This window comes from Neodiprion pinetum, chromosome 2 (genome assembly GCF_021155775.2).
Source record: "Neodiprion pinetum isolate iyNeoPine1 chromosome 2, iyNeoPine1.2, whole genome shotgun sequence".
NCBI classification, from domain to species: Eukaryota; Metazoa; Arthropoda; class Insecta; order Hymenoptera; family Diprionidae; genus Neodiprion; species Neodiprion pinetum.
The window spans coordinates 22,034,952-22,052,383 of NC_060233.1; the positions used below are offsets into that span (position 1 = coordinate 22,034,952).

Consider the following 17,432-nt stretch of genomic DNA (forward strand, 5'->3'; position numbering starts at 1 on the left):
AACAAATGAACAGGTAAAAAACATTATAATAACAATAGTATAAAGAATATTGTAATAACAATAGTATGAAAAAGATTATAATAACAATAGTATACGCATAAAGTTGGAGGTGGGGTGAGATGCCAAAAACAAAACAAAAAGCATCTAGCAAACAAAACTTCCTTTGACAGCTGTCATCGGCTGTTTATGACAGTCTTTGAAATATATTTTTGTAGGTATCTGTTTCTGACACGCAAAAAATAAACATGCAAACGAGAATTATCAAGATGATTTCCGACGGGAATTGTCGTTTTCGCGCGCTGGCGTATTGTGTATACGGCACTCAAGATCGACACGCAGAGGTGAGACTAAGTATCGTTTTAAATAAATCATACTGGCAAACACGTCAGTAGAAGTAATGAAACAGAACTCGAGGAGAGTTATATCCTGTAAATCCTTGATACGGTTAACCACTAAGTAAGGGCCTTCCCAGTTTCTTTGTAGTTTCAGACATCGTCTTTTCTGTCTTCGAGGTTAAAAGAGCCAGACAGAATATCCGGGATTAGATTTTATATCACTGGCTCGAATATCATAACGAGTTTGCAATTTGTCTAAAGCCATAGAAATTCTACTTATAGCAAAGCTATGAATTTCTTCTACTATGGGGAAAATAATAACAATGGCAAAATAAGTCGCCAAATGCAATTGAGGATGCATGGCGTCGGGGGTTTTGTACATGTGAGTGGATTCGTTTACGAAAACAATCTGAGTAGACCTGCATATGGAGCCAATAGCAATGTCGGGTTGATCGGAAACAACCGATCAACAGTTGCGGACCTGTCATCAAATCAGCACAAATAAATTCGCCTGTCTAACAGACACTGTATAAGGAAGTAGTGAAGCGTGAAGCGCCGAACAACGAGACGCGTAGCACCGAGGTAGGGTTGGCGCGCGAAGCGCGCAGGGGCGAAGCCCCTAGTGGTTGAAAAAATTTGAAAAAGGGCGGAGCATTATTTTTCGACCAGTAGTTTTATAGGAAATTTGTTGGATCCATCGGAAATATCAATTCCTTATCTTGATCGATACTTCATGGAATACTATAATATAAAATGCATTTAGTACCAATTGTGCCTCCCTGGTTATATAACAATGCGATATGCCTGTATTACTTTACTCATCTTGAGCACTACATTGATTTTGTGGGAAACAGTTAATACTCCGTGACGTCAATTTTACGTATAAACCAGACATCAGCTACACACTTCGATTCTAGTGTCACTCGGTTACACAATAATTACGAATGCTTATAATTCACAGACGAAGTTGAAGTTAGTAACGTTACTGCAACGATGCATGTTGAGGAAAAATCGTTAATTCGTAACATTGGTATTGTCCAACATTTAATAAACCATAAAAAAGAAACATAGCTACCCACGTTTTGTAAAGCCAACGCATAACAGTCCATCGATGTATCAGTGATTTCACAATGCCATGTTGCGGTGATATGAATGCACCAATTGTGTTTTCTGTTTAGTTACTTGTGATAATAAGTAACAATACGTGAACAGGACAAAGTAATACGAAGAAGAACACGGCAATATAACTAAAATCCGAGTCAAGTCAACGAATCATGGGAATTTCTTGAAGTTATAATGTCAGGAATAGAATACTCTGGCGAAAGACATTAGACCAACGAGTCTGCGTGCCGAAGCATTTCCTTATTGTAAGTTAGACCAATGCTAATTTAATTGGGTATTTGCGGGTGAAATAATTGATTCAATATTTTAGATATTCCTCGACTGTTTCACAGTAATCCAGTTCACCACGATATCTCACATCCTATCATGCACTCATTTTTTCATGCGATAAAAAGTTCTTGGAATTTGAAATCATAATTGTCTTATGGAATTCTAAATCTTTTGAAGTTTTAGCATCGATTAATCCTTAATACAAAAAAGTGTTATACTGTCTTTGTAAATAATTAATTTGTACTACCTATAGTATGTTCAACTACGAGCTGAGTTACTAAAGAACCTAAGACTGTTAGTAAAATACAAATTAACATCGCAACCTCTTTCAAAACGCCTTTTTAAAATAACGAATCACGACCAATGAGTAATGATTAGCATATTCATTGGTAGTCAGGTTAGATCTAGGGAATATGTTGAATAGTGCCCCTTTGATACATTATGATTTTATTATCATATTCATCTCAGCTTCGATTGTGCGTTTCATTTTTTGAGCTAGCCCGTTGAGGGCACCCATTGATCACGTGAGACTCACAATGGGAGGGAGGGGTACTTGAAAATATCACGATTGATCACATCGGAGTAGGGCGGGGTTTCAGGCAATATCAAGTATATTTTTAGTGAATTTTTTCTCAAAACACCAAGTATATTGAGAGATTTTTTTTCATTTCGATATCCACTATCCAAGTCTAAGATCGAAACCTGAATTAGTTGCAAACAGAACGTGTAAAGAATGTGGGTTGAACTTTTAGTTTAAAAAAGCTTTCAATGCACAAAACTTCTATGCACTGGTAAACAAAAAAACGTGCGTTAACCCAGCTCGTAGCGAAGGAGTAAATGAGGTAACCGAGCCAAATGATATACAGGATAACAATATTGATCAACTTGAAAGAAATTGCCTTCAAAATGAAGACAGCACAGCTTTAATTGTCAGTGTAAAAAAAAGCAACGAGAATCCCTGGATTAATAACCATCCGATTTATATTTTCCGAATACATATTTATCATCATTGCTATTGGTGAGAAAAATCACTTTGTAATGAGCTAGGGGGGTAGCGAACCAAAAGGTTTACCAAAATCTTATGGATGATCACGGTGGGGGGAGGGGGTCTAAAATTGATTAGAAAGGTATCACATGATTAATGAATGCCGCTTTTTACATATTAGGTATATTCTCATAGACACACCAATTAGTGTTAGTGGATTTCTGAGATCACCGAAGCTTTACATAAAACTGGTGATGATAACATTTTTATTTTTCATTCTACATATAATTGCAGTGAGGTAACGTCTATTCATCTGTGTACAGACTAAATATACATTATGTGAAAAGATATTAATTCGAAACCTACCATGAAAGTAAAGGAGAAGAAGAATTCATGAAATTGAACACCTAATTACCACACTGGTACTAATTTCCACCGAATAGATTTTTCGGCTCTCATAACTGTGTGACAGTTGGTTGAAAGCGGCAGGTAACCTGGAGTTGGATAATTTGCATTAAAGTTACGTGATGCCTCTGTGAGTATGCCACCATCGTGACCGTGTTCAGTAACTAAAAATAACCTACCGAATACTGCCACAGGTAGTTGCGTAACACACTTCAAGTGTCGTAATATTGATCGGTATAACAAAGAATATGTCTTAATGTTCTAACGAAGGTTTGGCCGCAATATTTCTTTTTTGCCGTTCTTGGTGGTAATTAGAGGAGTCACCCAATGAACGTATCCAAATTCAGTTTGCTAGCAAATTTACACTTTTGAAAGTTTGAAACGGTACTTTTTTCTCGACTCCCATAAATCTAACATTCTATAACTTCAAATCATTCAACCCGATGCAATCGAGTGAAATCTCAACTTTTTTTGTATAATATAGCTCTGAAATATAGGGTAAAAATATTCTGCTCAAAAGTAAAATAACGAAAATCATTATTTACGTACTACATTGCTGTGGTGAAATTATTTGTCACGAAATATGAATTTAAATGTATATATTTCAGGTTACGGCAATGAATTATGTATAACAGGCAATCCAGATTTTAAAAAATCACTCATTGTCAGTCATATGTCTTTAATTGTCTTTTTCTGATTGTAGTTAACACCATAAAATTATGTTCAATTTTCACATTCAAATATGAAAGATCAATTAATACAATAGGAGTAACTTCCTGTATTACGGTGACTGAAACATTATAGTAAAATGAGTACCGATGCAACAACAATTTAAATATTGATAGCATTATACAAGAATGTAGTATAAGTAACTATTTAGTATAATTATATAGTTGTCAATACTACATTGTCCGGTTATTGCAAATTAAGTCTGTCTGTTTAGTTGACTAAGTTTCTTCACTTCAATAAGGCCTTAAAACAATTCACCGTTGCACCAAAATCAAATTACCACAATATTCACGAGAAAATATCGTACGAGCAAACATAATTAAAAAGAATCGTAACACATACTGTTTCAGCAAAGTGTCGAATCAGATAAATGTGTGTCTCGCGACACTCAAAATCGTCCTCACGCATGGACGCACACTCGCGTGCAATGTCTACTTGCCGTTTCTGCGTCAAATCTCGCCGCTGGCCCGTGTCGTGACTCAAAACAAATCAGCTGTATCTCATGTATTGTCTACTGTCTCAAAATCGTGTATGTGTATCATCAATTTGTATTCTCGACTGTAAATCATCAGTTATCGTTCTCTTCTCTTGCGATACAGATCGCATCACCTCTGTATCTTCCTCGAATAAAGTATTCTATATTGATAATCAAATATAATCTATCGTCATCGATCATCCCGCTTCCTCGCTATAGTCATCCATCACTAATTCGCGGATCCCATGTCAATGGTCCAGTCTCTATTGTAATCTCTCTAAACACATACATACATGAAGCCATCCGCAAGCTACGTAATTGTATTTTCGGGAAATGCGCGCCCCCTCCCCCCTCCATAAGTGCGTTTCGTAGTTTATGGACGTGTGTAACTGATTTTCAGTTTGTACCTCGAACTATATTTTTCTATATGGTAAAATATAAAAATAGTCAAACGACAAGACATCATTCGAATGGGTTACACATTATATTTGCCGAATCAATCACAAAAAAGTACCCTTGACAAGTTGTTGCATTTCAGTAGCGTTTATCAAATAAGTAATACGGTTAACTATTTTCAGATGCGTATGAAGGTGTTTCATACGAACTCGACCTGAGACTCTTGACCTTTCGGATTTGGTTCGCATTTTTTTGGGTGATTGTTTTGACTCTCAAAGACATTCAATTTTTTTTTTAATTTTTCGAATCTATTTGAATTAATGACAATTTTTAAAAATGAACGTACTGATCGACACAATTTAAAAATCCGAAACAATTCTGAAAAATCATTTGTCAAATAAAAAAAAAATTGAGCTTCAGGCTGAAGTGAACCAGCGCTTCCTTCTCAGTTTTTTCGAGTTTTTATCAAAACAAACAAAAAAATAAAATGAAAAGTTAGTTTACTGTGAACGGCTGCTCAAACAATTTTACATATAACACTGCATTTTTTAGAATTTTTTGAAAATGTTTCCAAACTAATTGATTATTTGCAATTTTTTCAACCTGAAGACTCAAAATATTTTCCGAAAATCCGAATTTTTTTTAAATCTGGTATTACATACAAAAATGTTTAAATCAGAAAGGTCAAGAGTCAGACCCAGGTAGAATTCACATGGAATGAGCCACATACAACAAACTGTAAACAGACGATGCAATACAAGAAATATCCTTGGTATATTGCACCTCATCCGATTTGTTGAATCTTGTAACTTAAGCCCCCAGCTATCACATAATGCGATAATTTATTTATAACAATAATGTGCTACAGTAAAATATTCCAATGTGTCTTCCTGTACCACCAAAATCCACAAGTGCTGTACTGCATTACATGTCACTGATCTACAATTTCAAACGAAAATGAACTGTCACTGAACTCAATTCATTCAGCTGCCGATCAATTTCATTAGTAATGACATTTTCAATATTACGGTGACATTGTGAGTAAATTTTCGAAAAATAACATCTTATGGAAGTATGAATTCTACAAGAAAGCGATTCCAAAGTTTGTTATTGGGACCAGGGAAAATCAAGAAAATATGACAACCAAATCTCTGTTAAGAATTTTCCAGCATACTCTGAGAGTGAAGGTATGTTCCTAATAAGCTGTATATTCCAACTGAGGTAAAACGGTGTACGAGTACAGCAGTTCAAGAAAATAACACACGTTTTTAGTTTCAATGATTATAGGTGTAACTTTGTATCATAATAAAAAATATCTGGAAAGGTCGACTCTTAATGATACAAATGAGTGTCCGAGTAAATTAAATGACATGTACCGTAATAAGTCAAACTGCACTATTGTCAGTGACATTTTTTTTCTTGTTGACGTAAAGGAAAGTAGGTTGACGTACTGAGAATGAAACAATCTACCTAAAAAAGTAAAACTAAAACATTGGAATATCATCCTACAATATTTCGGTCGGAACAATGTTTTTAACTTCCCGTTTCCCTAGTGTGAAAATAAAATAAAAATGATGTATCGAGAATGGATCTGAATGAAAACTGGTACGGTATGCTTTTTGGGTCGCTGATCACGAATCCAAGGTCAAAATCCCAAAATTTGTAATGGTAAATTCATTACAGTGGTTTGAAATTGAAACAAAACCGTCATATATTCATGTAATAAGGTATCAAAGGGTTTTTGAATTTTTAATCACGCATCTGAATTTATAATTCGAAGTTCAAATTGAATATCAATATTTTTTTGTTGTGTGATCTTGGAACCTGCAGTGTGAAAACGGGAATTCGAGGGCTGGCTCACGGTAAGCCTAAAGATGCGGTTGTTCTATTCATGCTGATGCTTGAATGAATACTTTGTGCTGTCGTTGATATGTTATCGAGTTACATTTACGTGTTCCAAGAGTAAAATAAAAATTAAATGAAGCTTCGTATATTATATTTACCCCAGCTAGATTTTGTTCTTCCTAGAAATTTTTTTGTCGATGGATCATATATAGCTAGTCGCAATGCTTTCCAACGAGGGACTTTGGCCCGAGAACGTCTGCTACGCTCTGCTGTCTTGAAAGTTTCATTCTCAGACCTTTTCACCTGGTGACTCATGATAACACTAATTGTCAATTTGGTGCACAAGTTTGGGCTATGATATTTTGATGAGAAATGTTCAACGGCGATAGTCAATCATCGAAAATTTGAAATGAATAATTGTTCTGACATCACTAACATCTGCCAATATCGCGTTTTGAGCAATAGTAAGAAAATCACCACTATCGGACGTAAGCCCCACGGTTGCCAAACACGTACTGACTGCCACAGGCCACTGCTGCAAATTCGTACATAGAGTTTGTAGGTCGCGGACACTTCTCTGAAGCCGACAGCGTATTCAAGCAACGCGAGAGGGCAGGCTCTAGTTACTAGGAATGACCATAAATAATCGATTTTCGATTATTCGATTATTCCAATTATTCGATTATTATTTTCGATCAACGGGAGTAGGCATCGAAAAATTCATTTTTTTTTTTTTTGGATTACGTTACTACAATCTCTTCCAAACATTTTGTGGTAAGAAAAACTGCAAAATTCGCAAAGTTAAGCTCACGTCAGCGGGACTATAAAGGCTTTGACGTTTCAAAAAGGGTTGACCATTCAATTCGCGTTTATGAACAATTGAAAAAACATACGCAATTTTTATTATTTCTAACTTGTTTGTCACATTTTTGTCGGTGAAAATCAGTGGTGTACGTAAAAAAATATTAATAATAAAGCAAGATATTGCGAGCGTTGGAGACAACCGTGCGTTCGAGTGCAGTTCATATTTACACGCGTCTTTCTCGAATCAAAGTTTGTCATTAGTTTTGCCACGATAACTCAAAAACGCTTCAAGATATCGCCTTGAGTTTTCTTTTATATGAAGATATCAACTATCTCTACAAAGTGAGCTAACGTCTATGTCATTTTTTTTTTTTTTAAATTTCGTTGTTATTACAAAAAGGTCATTAATTTTTTAATGTTTTTTTTAAATTTTAGCCGCCAATTGTTTGCTTTTCATGTTTTTTCAAAAATTTTACATTCAGTCTGTAGAGGAACATCCCCTGAAGAAGAATGGTGCTTTAAATTTGTCGAAAACTTTTAGCGTTCACTCAGAATCGTGGAAATAAAGGAGCAGCGCATGAGACGCGTGGTCTTCTTTATCCGCCCATACCTCCCATAAACATTAATATTTTTAAAATTGCAACCACTGAATTTTATAGCCAAAACTCCAATAAAAATATCGTAGAAAATAAAATATATGTACATATTGTTTCCGTTCTTCACAAATGACATTTGAATTTTATTCCAGTTTCGACCTATTTTCGCTGCCCACTCCCCTTTAATCGATTATTTTTTCCCGATTAATCGAGTGTAATCGATTATTTTTCAATCCCCATTAATCAACTGACTGGGTAGTTTTTCCTCACAATCGGTTTTTGTTTTATACTTCAACGAACGATACAATATCACTTTACGTGATTAAAGTATCGATTATTATCATTGTCTTACTTACTAGGTACCTATTTGTTATAATAAGTGAAAAATAAATGAATATTTTTACCTGAAATTAAAGAATATTTTGAATGAAATTATAAATTATGAGAAAAAATAAATAAAAATTTCCTCTTTTCAGACTACATGCTGAAATTTACGAAATTTTGGTTTCAAAATTGATTTTAAACAAACACGAAATAATAGATTAATCGATCAATTCTTACCGATTCGATTGAGTCATGTTTGATTATTTTTTTGGACTCGATTAATCGATGTAACGATTATTCTCACATTAACTCAGTGGCCATCGCGAATAGTTACTATTCCATTCGCGACATGAAACGATGGCATCTGTTTCAAAATCTCTGACTGCTAGATACCGAATTTAGTATTCTCTAATTCTCGAATTGCATCATTGTCTTGCCGAGTATTCGTGAATGCAGAACTAGATGAATTATAATTTTCAGTTACAACCGAATTCTTTTTTGTGATTTTCAATCAATATATTGTTAGGGGACACGATAATAATTTTTAATAATTTACAATGAACATTCAATTATTCAAAAGCATTGTAAATCAAGATAAATTCTCGCTATATGTAGTATAAGAGCCAGCAAATGAACTGGTTACGTGAAGTTTCCTTATAACCTCACAAACACTGACGTTAGTGCTGGGATTATCATAATTCGCTTAGAAGTTCAGTGCCCCGTATACTTTTCATTTCTTCACGCGAATTTTGCGCATACAGATAATCAGCTTGCAGACACTATACGATAATGTACACGATCAACGTAACGAGTGTGGAGAAGTTTTAATGCTAGTAAGCCATTTGTATACATACGAGAATTATTTTATTGAAGAAATTATCTAATTTACCGTTTCCAGAATACATCAAAATTTTTGCGATCGAACGAATGGTTTTGTCTAATTTTTTTAGGTTCTATTTTGTTTTATTTATAGTTCTATGTTTTCAATTAGTAAACATATTCAAGCTATTCTCTCTCAATTGCTCATAATTCAATTTTATGTATAACATTTCATAGATAATACAATAATAAATTTCAAGTAGGTGTATCCCGGAGACCTCGTAATGTTAAGATGATAGAATAGATTCGAGTATCGAACGACTTTTTTCGCGCACCTTCGAAATGTTTATTGGATACCTTCTTATTTCTTGAAACATTTATTACATAAATGTAAAAACAAATTTCAATGTTTGAAATGAAATAATTTTCAGCAATATATCAAGAATATTGAAAAAAGGAGTTAAGCATTGGTCGAATAGTTCCGTGCTGAACGAAATACATATAGGGCATTCCAGGCAAAATAACACCGCCTGTGACCTTGACCATTATGTATACTTTATTTTCATTTTTGATGATACTCGTCACTCAAAAAACTCCTGAGAGATTCTTTTCATATTTATTTATCAACTCGGTTTTTTAGTCGTTTAAGCCATCTGGAAAACAATATTCTAATTTTTGAGAAAATTAATACGAATTCTGTAATTTGAAACAACGAGTAGAAAACCAACACGAGGGTAAGATATCGTTTTTTTTTTTTTTTTTAATTGCATTACTGAAATTTTTTTCGCTGTAATTTCGACATGAATAGTTAAAAATTTTTTGCGATTCATTATTATTTGATTTTGGGAAATACTGAGAAAAAATGTCCGCAAACAAAATGTTTCAACTAATTATGTCGTAATTGTTCGAATGGAAAAGGGCATAGCCGGGTAAGCATGTCAAAAGTGCCCCCGCTCGGAATGAATTCTGCAATGGAAGTGCAAGTTTTCTGCTGATGAATGATTGACCCATACCAAATTTAAGCTTTCTAACTCCATTTTACCCGAAGTTATCATAAAAAAACACGCGTTTTTCAGTCTTCTCGCGTTAAATCCGCCATCTTAACTCCGAAAATTATGAAACAAATCACAAATCTAGCAGACATCTGTACACGTGTGAAGGATTTTTTTTCAGTTTTTTCGGTAGCAAACTCGAGAGTCTAAAAATTGTTGAACATTTAGATTGCTGATATCCGGTGGATACTAATAAGTGACCACCTTCTCTTTTCGACATCTTGAACGTCAAGTCTTGTGTGATTTTCTGTGATTTTTTTAGATTTTTCCTAAAGGTGCGTCATTGTTAAAAAAATTAAAAACCGATATTTTTCATTCTTTTATAGTCATGACGCAATGAGTAGGGGAGCCCACGATGCTAAATGGGGATTTACTCGAGCGTCGTAAAGATCTATTGGGTGCACCAAAAAAAAGCTCTCATTCACTAATCTGACGATTTCGATGGGACGCAAACTCGCGGCCATTTTCATAATGTGCAAAAAAAATTCGCCATTTTGAAATACTCAAGCGCGTCAGATTAAGATATATATGGTTCATCTTCATGTTCTAAACGTACTGTCTCATAATCTGACGATTATCTAGAGGGATTCGACTGATCTGACAAAAAAAAATTAGAAAAACGGTTCACCTTAAAGGCCATCCCTGCAACTTCCCGCTAATTCCATTCCTGGGCGCTTAAAATCGTACTTATGACATTTTTGAGCTCAAAATATAATTTATGTGATATTTTGAGCTCGCTGAGTTCAAAGAAATAATATTTCTATGCATTTGAGCTCTCTCAGCTCGAAAGTCTGATAGAAGATTCATAATAGAACACTATTTTTGGAATTTTCAAACCGCAATAACTTTTGAATGGATCAACCAATTTTCACGCGGTTGGCACCATTCGACGCAGTTTTATCATCCTCATAAGCGATTTTCAGGTTTTCATTGATCGAACCGAAAATTTCGGAGTAATCCCGAAAAAACACTTTTTTCGGTTTTCTTTCGTTCACGATATCTCTCGAACGAATCAACCGATTTTGACCAGCTTGGTGGCAATCGACGTGGCTTTTTGATATTAAGAGCTGATTAGTTTTTGGAATCGATCGGTAGAGCCGTTCAAAAGTTATTCCAAAAAAACCACTTTCAAGAAAATTTTTTTTTTCATTTTTTTAAATCATTGAACTTAATTAGTTGAAAAGCTCAGGAAATAGCATGCAAATAAATAAGTGTATGCTTTTTTAGTAGAATACATGTATTTATAAAAAAATAACTTAAAAAAAAGCTTAAAAAAATTTAATGTTTTATAATTAATTGATTAATCATCATCTTCATCAGTAGAATCATCTTCCTCTTCTGGCTCTATTTCATCCTCAGATTGCGTATCTGTAACAAAAAGTCATTAAAATATTAAATAATTTTTTTTTTGTGAACAACGTGTTTTTTTAATTATTGGAGAAAAGAAATACCTGATTCTGGAGTATCTTCAAGAATATCAGGTGTTATGACTACATCTTCGTACGCTTTCGGCAATTGGTCACCTGCAAACCAGATCATTTTGTATTTCCCGTCGACAATTTTCCATCCGTAGTCCGTTGGTAAAAGATCAGTAATTTTTGCATTATGGGCATTACTCCATAAGCATGCAATGAATCTTGTGCGTAACACTTGCTGGAGTAACTCCGATTCACAGGGTGGCAAGTTGCACGCATCGTAATTCCGGACACTCAAGGAGAAGGGTTGCGATTTGTCTCTTACTTTGTATGTCCTATTGAAGATGACAATCCTGGCTTGATTGACATCGTCTAACTTTTTCAACCTATACAAGTGGCAAGTAAAAGACTGTATAATGTTGAAAGAATCCTGCACATTATGCTCCTTTGATCCCAAATCCAGAAATGCTTCTTGGAAAATTTCTGAATTCATTAATAATTGTAATGGTTTCTTTTTCCCTCGTCGGTATAATGCTGGGTTGAAATCGCAACCAGTGAATGCATGCAAAGCTGGAAGCGCTTTCGAAACTTTTGAACCTAATTTTTTGTAGAGAGCGGATACGTCAATGCATCGGCGGGCATTGCCAACTCCAAGATCCATCCAAACTTCTACTCTTGCTTGCAGGTGTTCCATATTTGCTAACATGATGACCACTATGTCAGTATCAGAAGTTCTGACAGTAATGGTATAATCTTCATTTTGTTGGCAAGCAACAAATGCTATCTTCGTATCCGCTTCTTCGTGATCAGGGCATGACAACTCATTATTAATGATGCGTGTTACTTTATTATTAGTAACAGAATATTCATAACACAAATCATGTATTATGTAAATTACCTTACTACCGATAATCGGTGCCATCTCCTGATCAGCCCAATGATCGATCAAAAACTTAACAATAGCTTCTTTAAACTTTATATTTTTTAAGTCTTTCGTAAATTCTGCTGTTCGTGTTTGTTGAGGACCGGAAATGTGGAATTCCTTATCATCTACACTACCTCGAAGAGAATGCTCATAATCCTTGATAGAGGGTGTGAAGTAGCGATCGAATACAATGGCAACTTTACTTGCAGCGTTATTGACAAGGCATTGTAATATTTTCTTTGACACACCTCCAAAACTACGGGGCATTTCTTTAAAAGTATTTAAAAAAAAGAAGCCATCTATAATTACAAGGTCAACTTGGGGTGGCGGTTGGTCCATATCTTCAACTTGTTTCTCTAACTCGTGAATTAGTACTGACTTATCAGTCTTGTTTAAAGAACCATCTATATGGCACAGTGATAACGGCATAGGAGTTATGGGAAAACAAAGTACTTTCTCCAAGTCTATACTCGTGTCAAGAGATAGAGCTAATAACCGTCCGAATAAATCCCGCTGCAATGTAACTTCGTGCACTTTTTCACCAATTTTCATTTTTTTTTTTCTTGAGGCTTGCAAAACTTAGCACCTTATTTTTTTTTACTGGCTGGTGAAACCTGTCTGAATTTAAATTACATTCCATTATGAATTGAACGCGCAGAAATGTTCCTCCAGACACTGTATTTAGTAAACAGTTTGTAATTTCTAGAAAAGCAGCTTGCCCCCTTGAAATGTTAAACAACAGATCCTTATCAATTGAAGAAGAGAATGGATTGATGGTCTGCAGGACAATGTTCGAAAAAGCTTCAATTTGGATGTGTTGATTTTTCATTCGATCTGGGTGTAGATCAGCAGCAATATCATGGTAGTTTCTGTCAAGCCCTGCACGAGTAAGCACATGAGATATGATTCTGGTTCGCGCTCCATGATTTTTAGCCCAACGTTGTCTAGCAGAAATTGAATTTGTGAGGTTAACGATTCCAGTAAGACGACGAGCAGCATCACCATTTATCGTCTGCTCTAGCGTGAAATCCACAGGAATTCGTGAGAAAGGCTTGCTGGTTCTTCTGATTCCAAACGAACCCTTAGCCATTTCAGATCGGAGGCCTGGATGTGTGTTATCTACATGTTGCAGTAAATTTATGTAGTACACTAGCCTTCTTCACTAATAGAAGAATAAGCTGACAATTTTCGCAATGGTATATATGTACAATTCTAAATCTCCAACTCTAATACTTTTAATGAATAAGTGGTAAAGATTTATAAAATCGATGTACATTGCGTAAAATTGCGCTGTTCTTCCGTGCTTGCCGTCTAATGTGTCTTCTGTGTATTCTTCATAAGATTGAATGAGACGTTGTGTTTCTGCATGCTGAACTTGAGGAGAGACATCTTCATGAGCCAAAAATGAGGTGAGATATTCGAACACTGATTCGTCAACTGTCAATTGCTTGTTTTCCAAAAATGCTTCGAAATGTAATTGTTGCAATGCCAACGCCATGAGAGAATGCAACGGTTTACATCTGTTATAATTTTTTCCGCTAACAAAACCTGGCACTGAACCATTAGCGATCAATTCACATTCAGTCATGATATTGCTCAGTCCACAATCCTCAATAAAAGTGCCAACTGCCTTAAAAAAAGCCAATTAAATATGAAAGGCCCCTAAATGAATAAAAATATTGTCAAATCTTGGAAATTTTTGTGCTTGAATACAATAACTAATGCGAGCAATAGCTAGATCATAGGTGATCTGGATGTAGGGAGCTTGACACTCATTTGCAATGTCCTGGCTCAATTCTAGAGTTTTCAAAACAGTTGAATTGTTGGTGGGAGATTCATTAATAGGAGTAAGATATAAAACTTTTTGAACTCGTGAATCGTCAATCAAAATCTTGCTGTGAAATCCTCCCCACATTGGAACATTCGATATTTTATACTTATGTAATAACATCCACGTAACGTCCAGCTGTTTCGACATACTTAAATTGTCTGGAACTTTATTAAGCTCTGAGATGTCTAGCTGACTCCAGGTAGTAATTTTTAATTTTTTAGTAAATGGATGCATTTCAAAAGTAACTTCTTCAAAAGCCCTGCGTTTTCGTTTTTTAGTTTTTGGCGTAGTAATGGAAAATTCTGGAAAACTACCGTGCACAATCTCATCGATTGTTGAATTTTCATTTGCAGAAGGGCTAAAAGATTCCAATGACACCGGATCCGGATTCTGCATGATATCCTGATAAATTATTCCCACCGTATCATGCAAAGTATCTTTGCCGTTGAGGGTTTCTACGAAGCGGTCGAAATTGTCGAATGCGACACCAGTATTCAAGTCCGGGCGACGTTGAATATCTTCAGGACATACGTGATCACTATTTACCGTTGAAAATGTCAGCTCAGTCTCTAGCTCTTCTAAAGTTGTGTAGGAGCAACAGTGCCCATATTTTTAAAGTATGTTAACAACTTTCTTACTGTTGCATAAGCTCTTCACAGCCAGACTTAGGGTAATTTGCATCGAAGTTTTAATTTTGTGACCAAAAGCTGCATAAATCAGATCTTGCCCAATGGAAAAAATAGAAAGTTCTTTTTTTTTCTATTTTCACGTGCTTTTCGAGATAGATGAGAAACATCACCACAAATGAAAGATTCCAAAAAACAAGAAGTTCTGGCACGTAATCGCACTCTCCCAATATCAAATCTTCAGCTGTACAATTTTCAGGCAATTCTCTTCTGGTTGAGTTAAGAATTTCTTCACGAAGTTGTGTTGCAACCGAACGGATAGTTTCTTTTACTGCCATCGTTTTAAATAAATCCGTGTAAGTTAAAACAGTGGTGGAGAATGGAGCAAGAAACTTTTTTTTTCAGCGTAAATTATTAGTATCTTACGGTTAAAAGTTTCCATCAATTTTCTTTCCAAGTGACGGTCTGAGAACGAAGAAATATTGATGGAATTAGATAATAAACTGCATTGCTGCTCCACCAATTTTTGATATTCTTTTTTTACGAAATCAAAAAACAAGCATTCACTATTCTTGACCACTGTTTCTTCTAACATTTCACAAAGAATAGTATACGCAGTGTTGGTAACCTTTTTTTCCTTAGAAATTCGCTATTATCATTCTTATAAACATCGCGTACGTATTGATCCTTGCAACATTTATGGTAGGGAATTTTGGTATCATCAGAGAAAGAACTGAGCTTTTCCAACATTAGTACATCATTTTGTTCCGTGGCCGCGTCTTTCAAAGTCTCAATAGTATTTAATCTATTGACAGCTAAATGAACTTCACGACCATTATGCCGTTTACGCTGTTTTTGGCAAATGAAGCACGTTTGTGATGCTGAATCCTCGTGAGCGACAGGCTCATCTGTACTGAATGAATTATTAGAATCCTCAAAGCCTTCCTGAACGTTGCTCGACTCTCCTGCTCTGAAAATTTTATAACAATAATTTAAGTATAACATAAAATAAAAATATTAGTAAAAAATTTCAAATTCGATAGAAATACCATTTAATATGAAATAATTTATTTATATTAATAATCAATTGTAAAAAATGGTCAATTAAATATTTTAGTTTTTATTTAACTTGATAATAATTTTTTTTAAATTAATATTTTTTCAAAAATATTAGTAATTTCATGAATTAAAATATTAGAACTTAAATATAAATATTGTAGTACCTATATAATATTATATTTAGGTATCTTTTTATTGAGTTCATAATTTTTTAATACAAACTTAATCATTTTGTTTATCGAATATAGTAATTCTATCCATATTTTTTTTAATTAATATTATAGAACATTTTAATAATTTTCCGGGACTTTGTTGGAAGCAGAAACATATATGTTAAATAAATAATTAATGATACTAAAGTTAGCCGACGTTTTTAATTTTTTGATTTTATTTTCAATAATTAAATTAGAACAAAAAAATATTTTTTAAAAATTGCACTTACAGTTTTTGAAGTTTTTTTACAAGTGAAATTTTTTTTTTATTCTTTTGTAATCATTTTTTCAATAAAAAAAAATTCTAAAAATTTTTATATGTCAGCGAACTTAATTTTCATATTAATTTAAATATTTTATAATTATCGATTGTAAACTATTGATACTTTGCAGCTCCAAAATTAGTTGATTTAAAAAAATCTTAAATAATATTGAATTAAATTCATATGATAATTAATGATTTTATGTGTGCCAATATTTTATTATGTGCCAAAGAAGTACAACTTCTAACGCGTGTACATGATTACACACACCACTTTTTTTTGTATAAAAGTTTAACTAAATAATTTTTTTCAATGAAAAAAATTTTCTTTAAATACTTGAGACTGAAATTAACAGACACTTGACAATTGTTTGATTTTTCTTTAAAAATAAACTAGACATAGAAAATTATTTATAAAAATCTCATTTATAATTTTTCAGAGCTTCTAAAAATGAAGTTTTTTAATAACATTATCTTACTAAAATTTTGTTGTTAAGAAAATTCTAAAAATTATCAGATGTCTCTCAATTTCAGTATTATAAATATTTAATAAATGAAGTCATATTAGCACTTACTCATCTGTCGATGTACCAGCAACCTCAGTAGACCAAGAATCTACAGTACGATGTGCTTCGGAACACTCTCCAGAATCAGGAGCATGTGTTTTGGAGCTATTTCCCGAAACTTCCGGTGTATTGTCATGTTCCACTACACTTTGATCTTGTAAATACTAAAAGTCTCGCGGTATTTTAATTGCAGTAAATAATTTATAGCACTGTGCGTGATATAAATCAATTAATGATGATTCCATCGACAATTCGAGGTCATCATATGTTCCTCGAGACTGTCGGAAAACCGGCTTGCTCCGACGATATTCCAAAACACTTACACATTTTTTTAATGTTTTTACCGTAAATTTTATTGTTTTTTGTAAGGTACTTTCAC

The 17,432-nt window shown here is 34.1% G+C and overlaps 1 protein-coding gene across 2 annotated transcripts in view; it reads right to left on the reverse strand.

Annotated features, from left to right (window-relative positions):
- The window catches only part of LOC124211850 (sodium/potassium-transporting ATPase subunit beta-2-like), a 55,739-nt gene extending 48,679 nt beyond the window's left edge, over positions 1–7,060 (reverse strand). For both annotated transcript variants that reach the window (XM_046611340.1, XM_046611336.1), the window contains exon 1: positions 6,721–7,060. In XM_046611340.1, the coding sequence (XP_046467296.1) occupies positions 6,721–6,877 (157 nt within the window). In that variant the 5' untranslated portion in view covers positions 6,878–7,060. The remainder of the gene's footprint in view (positions 1–6,720) is intronic.
- Positions 7,061–17,432: the final 10,372 nt, after the last annotated feature.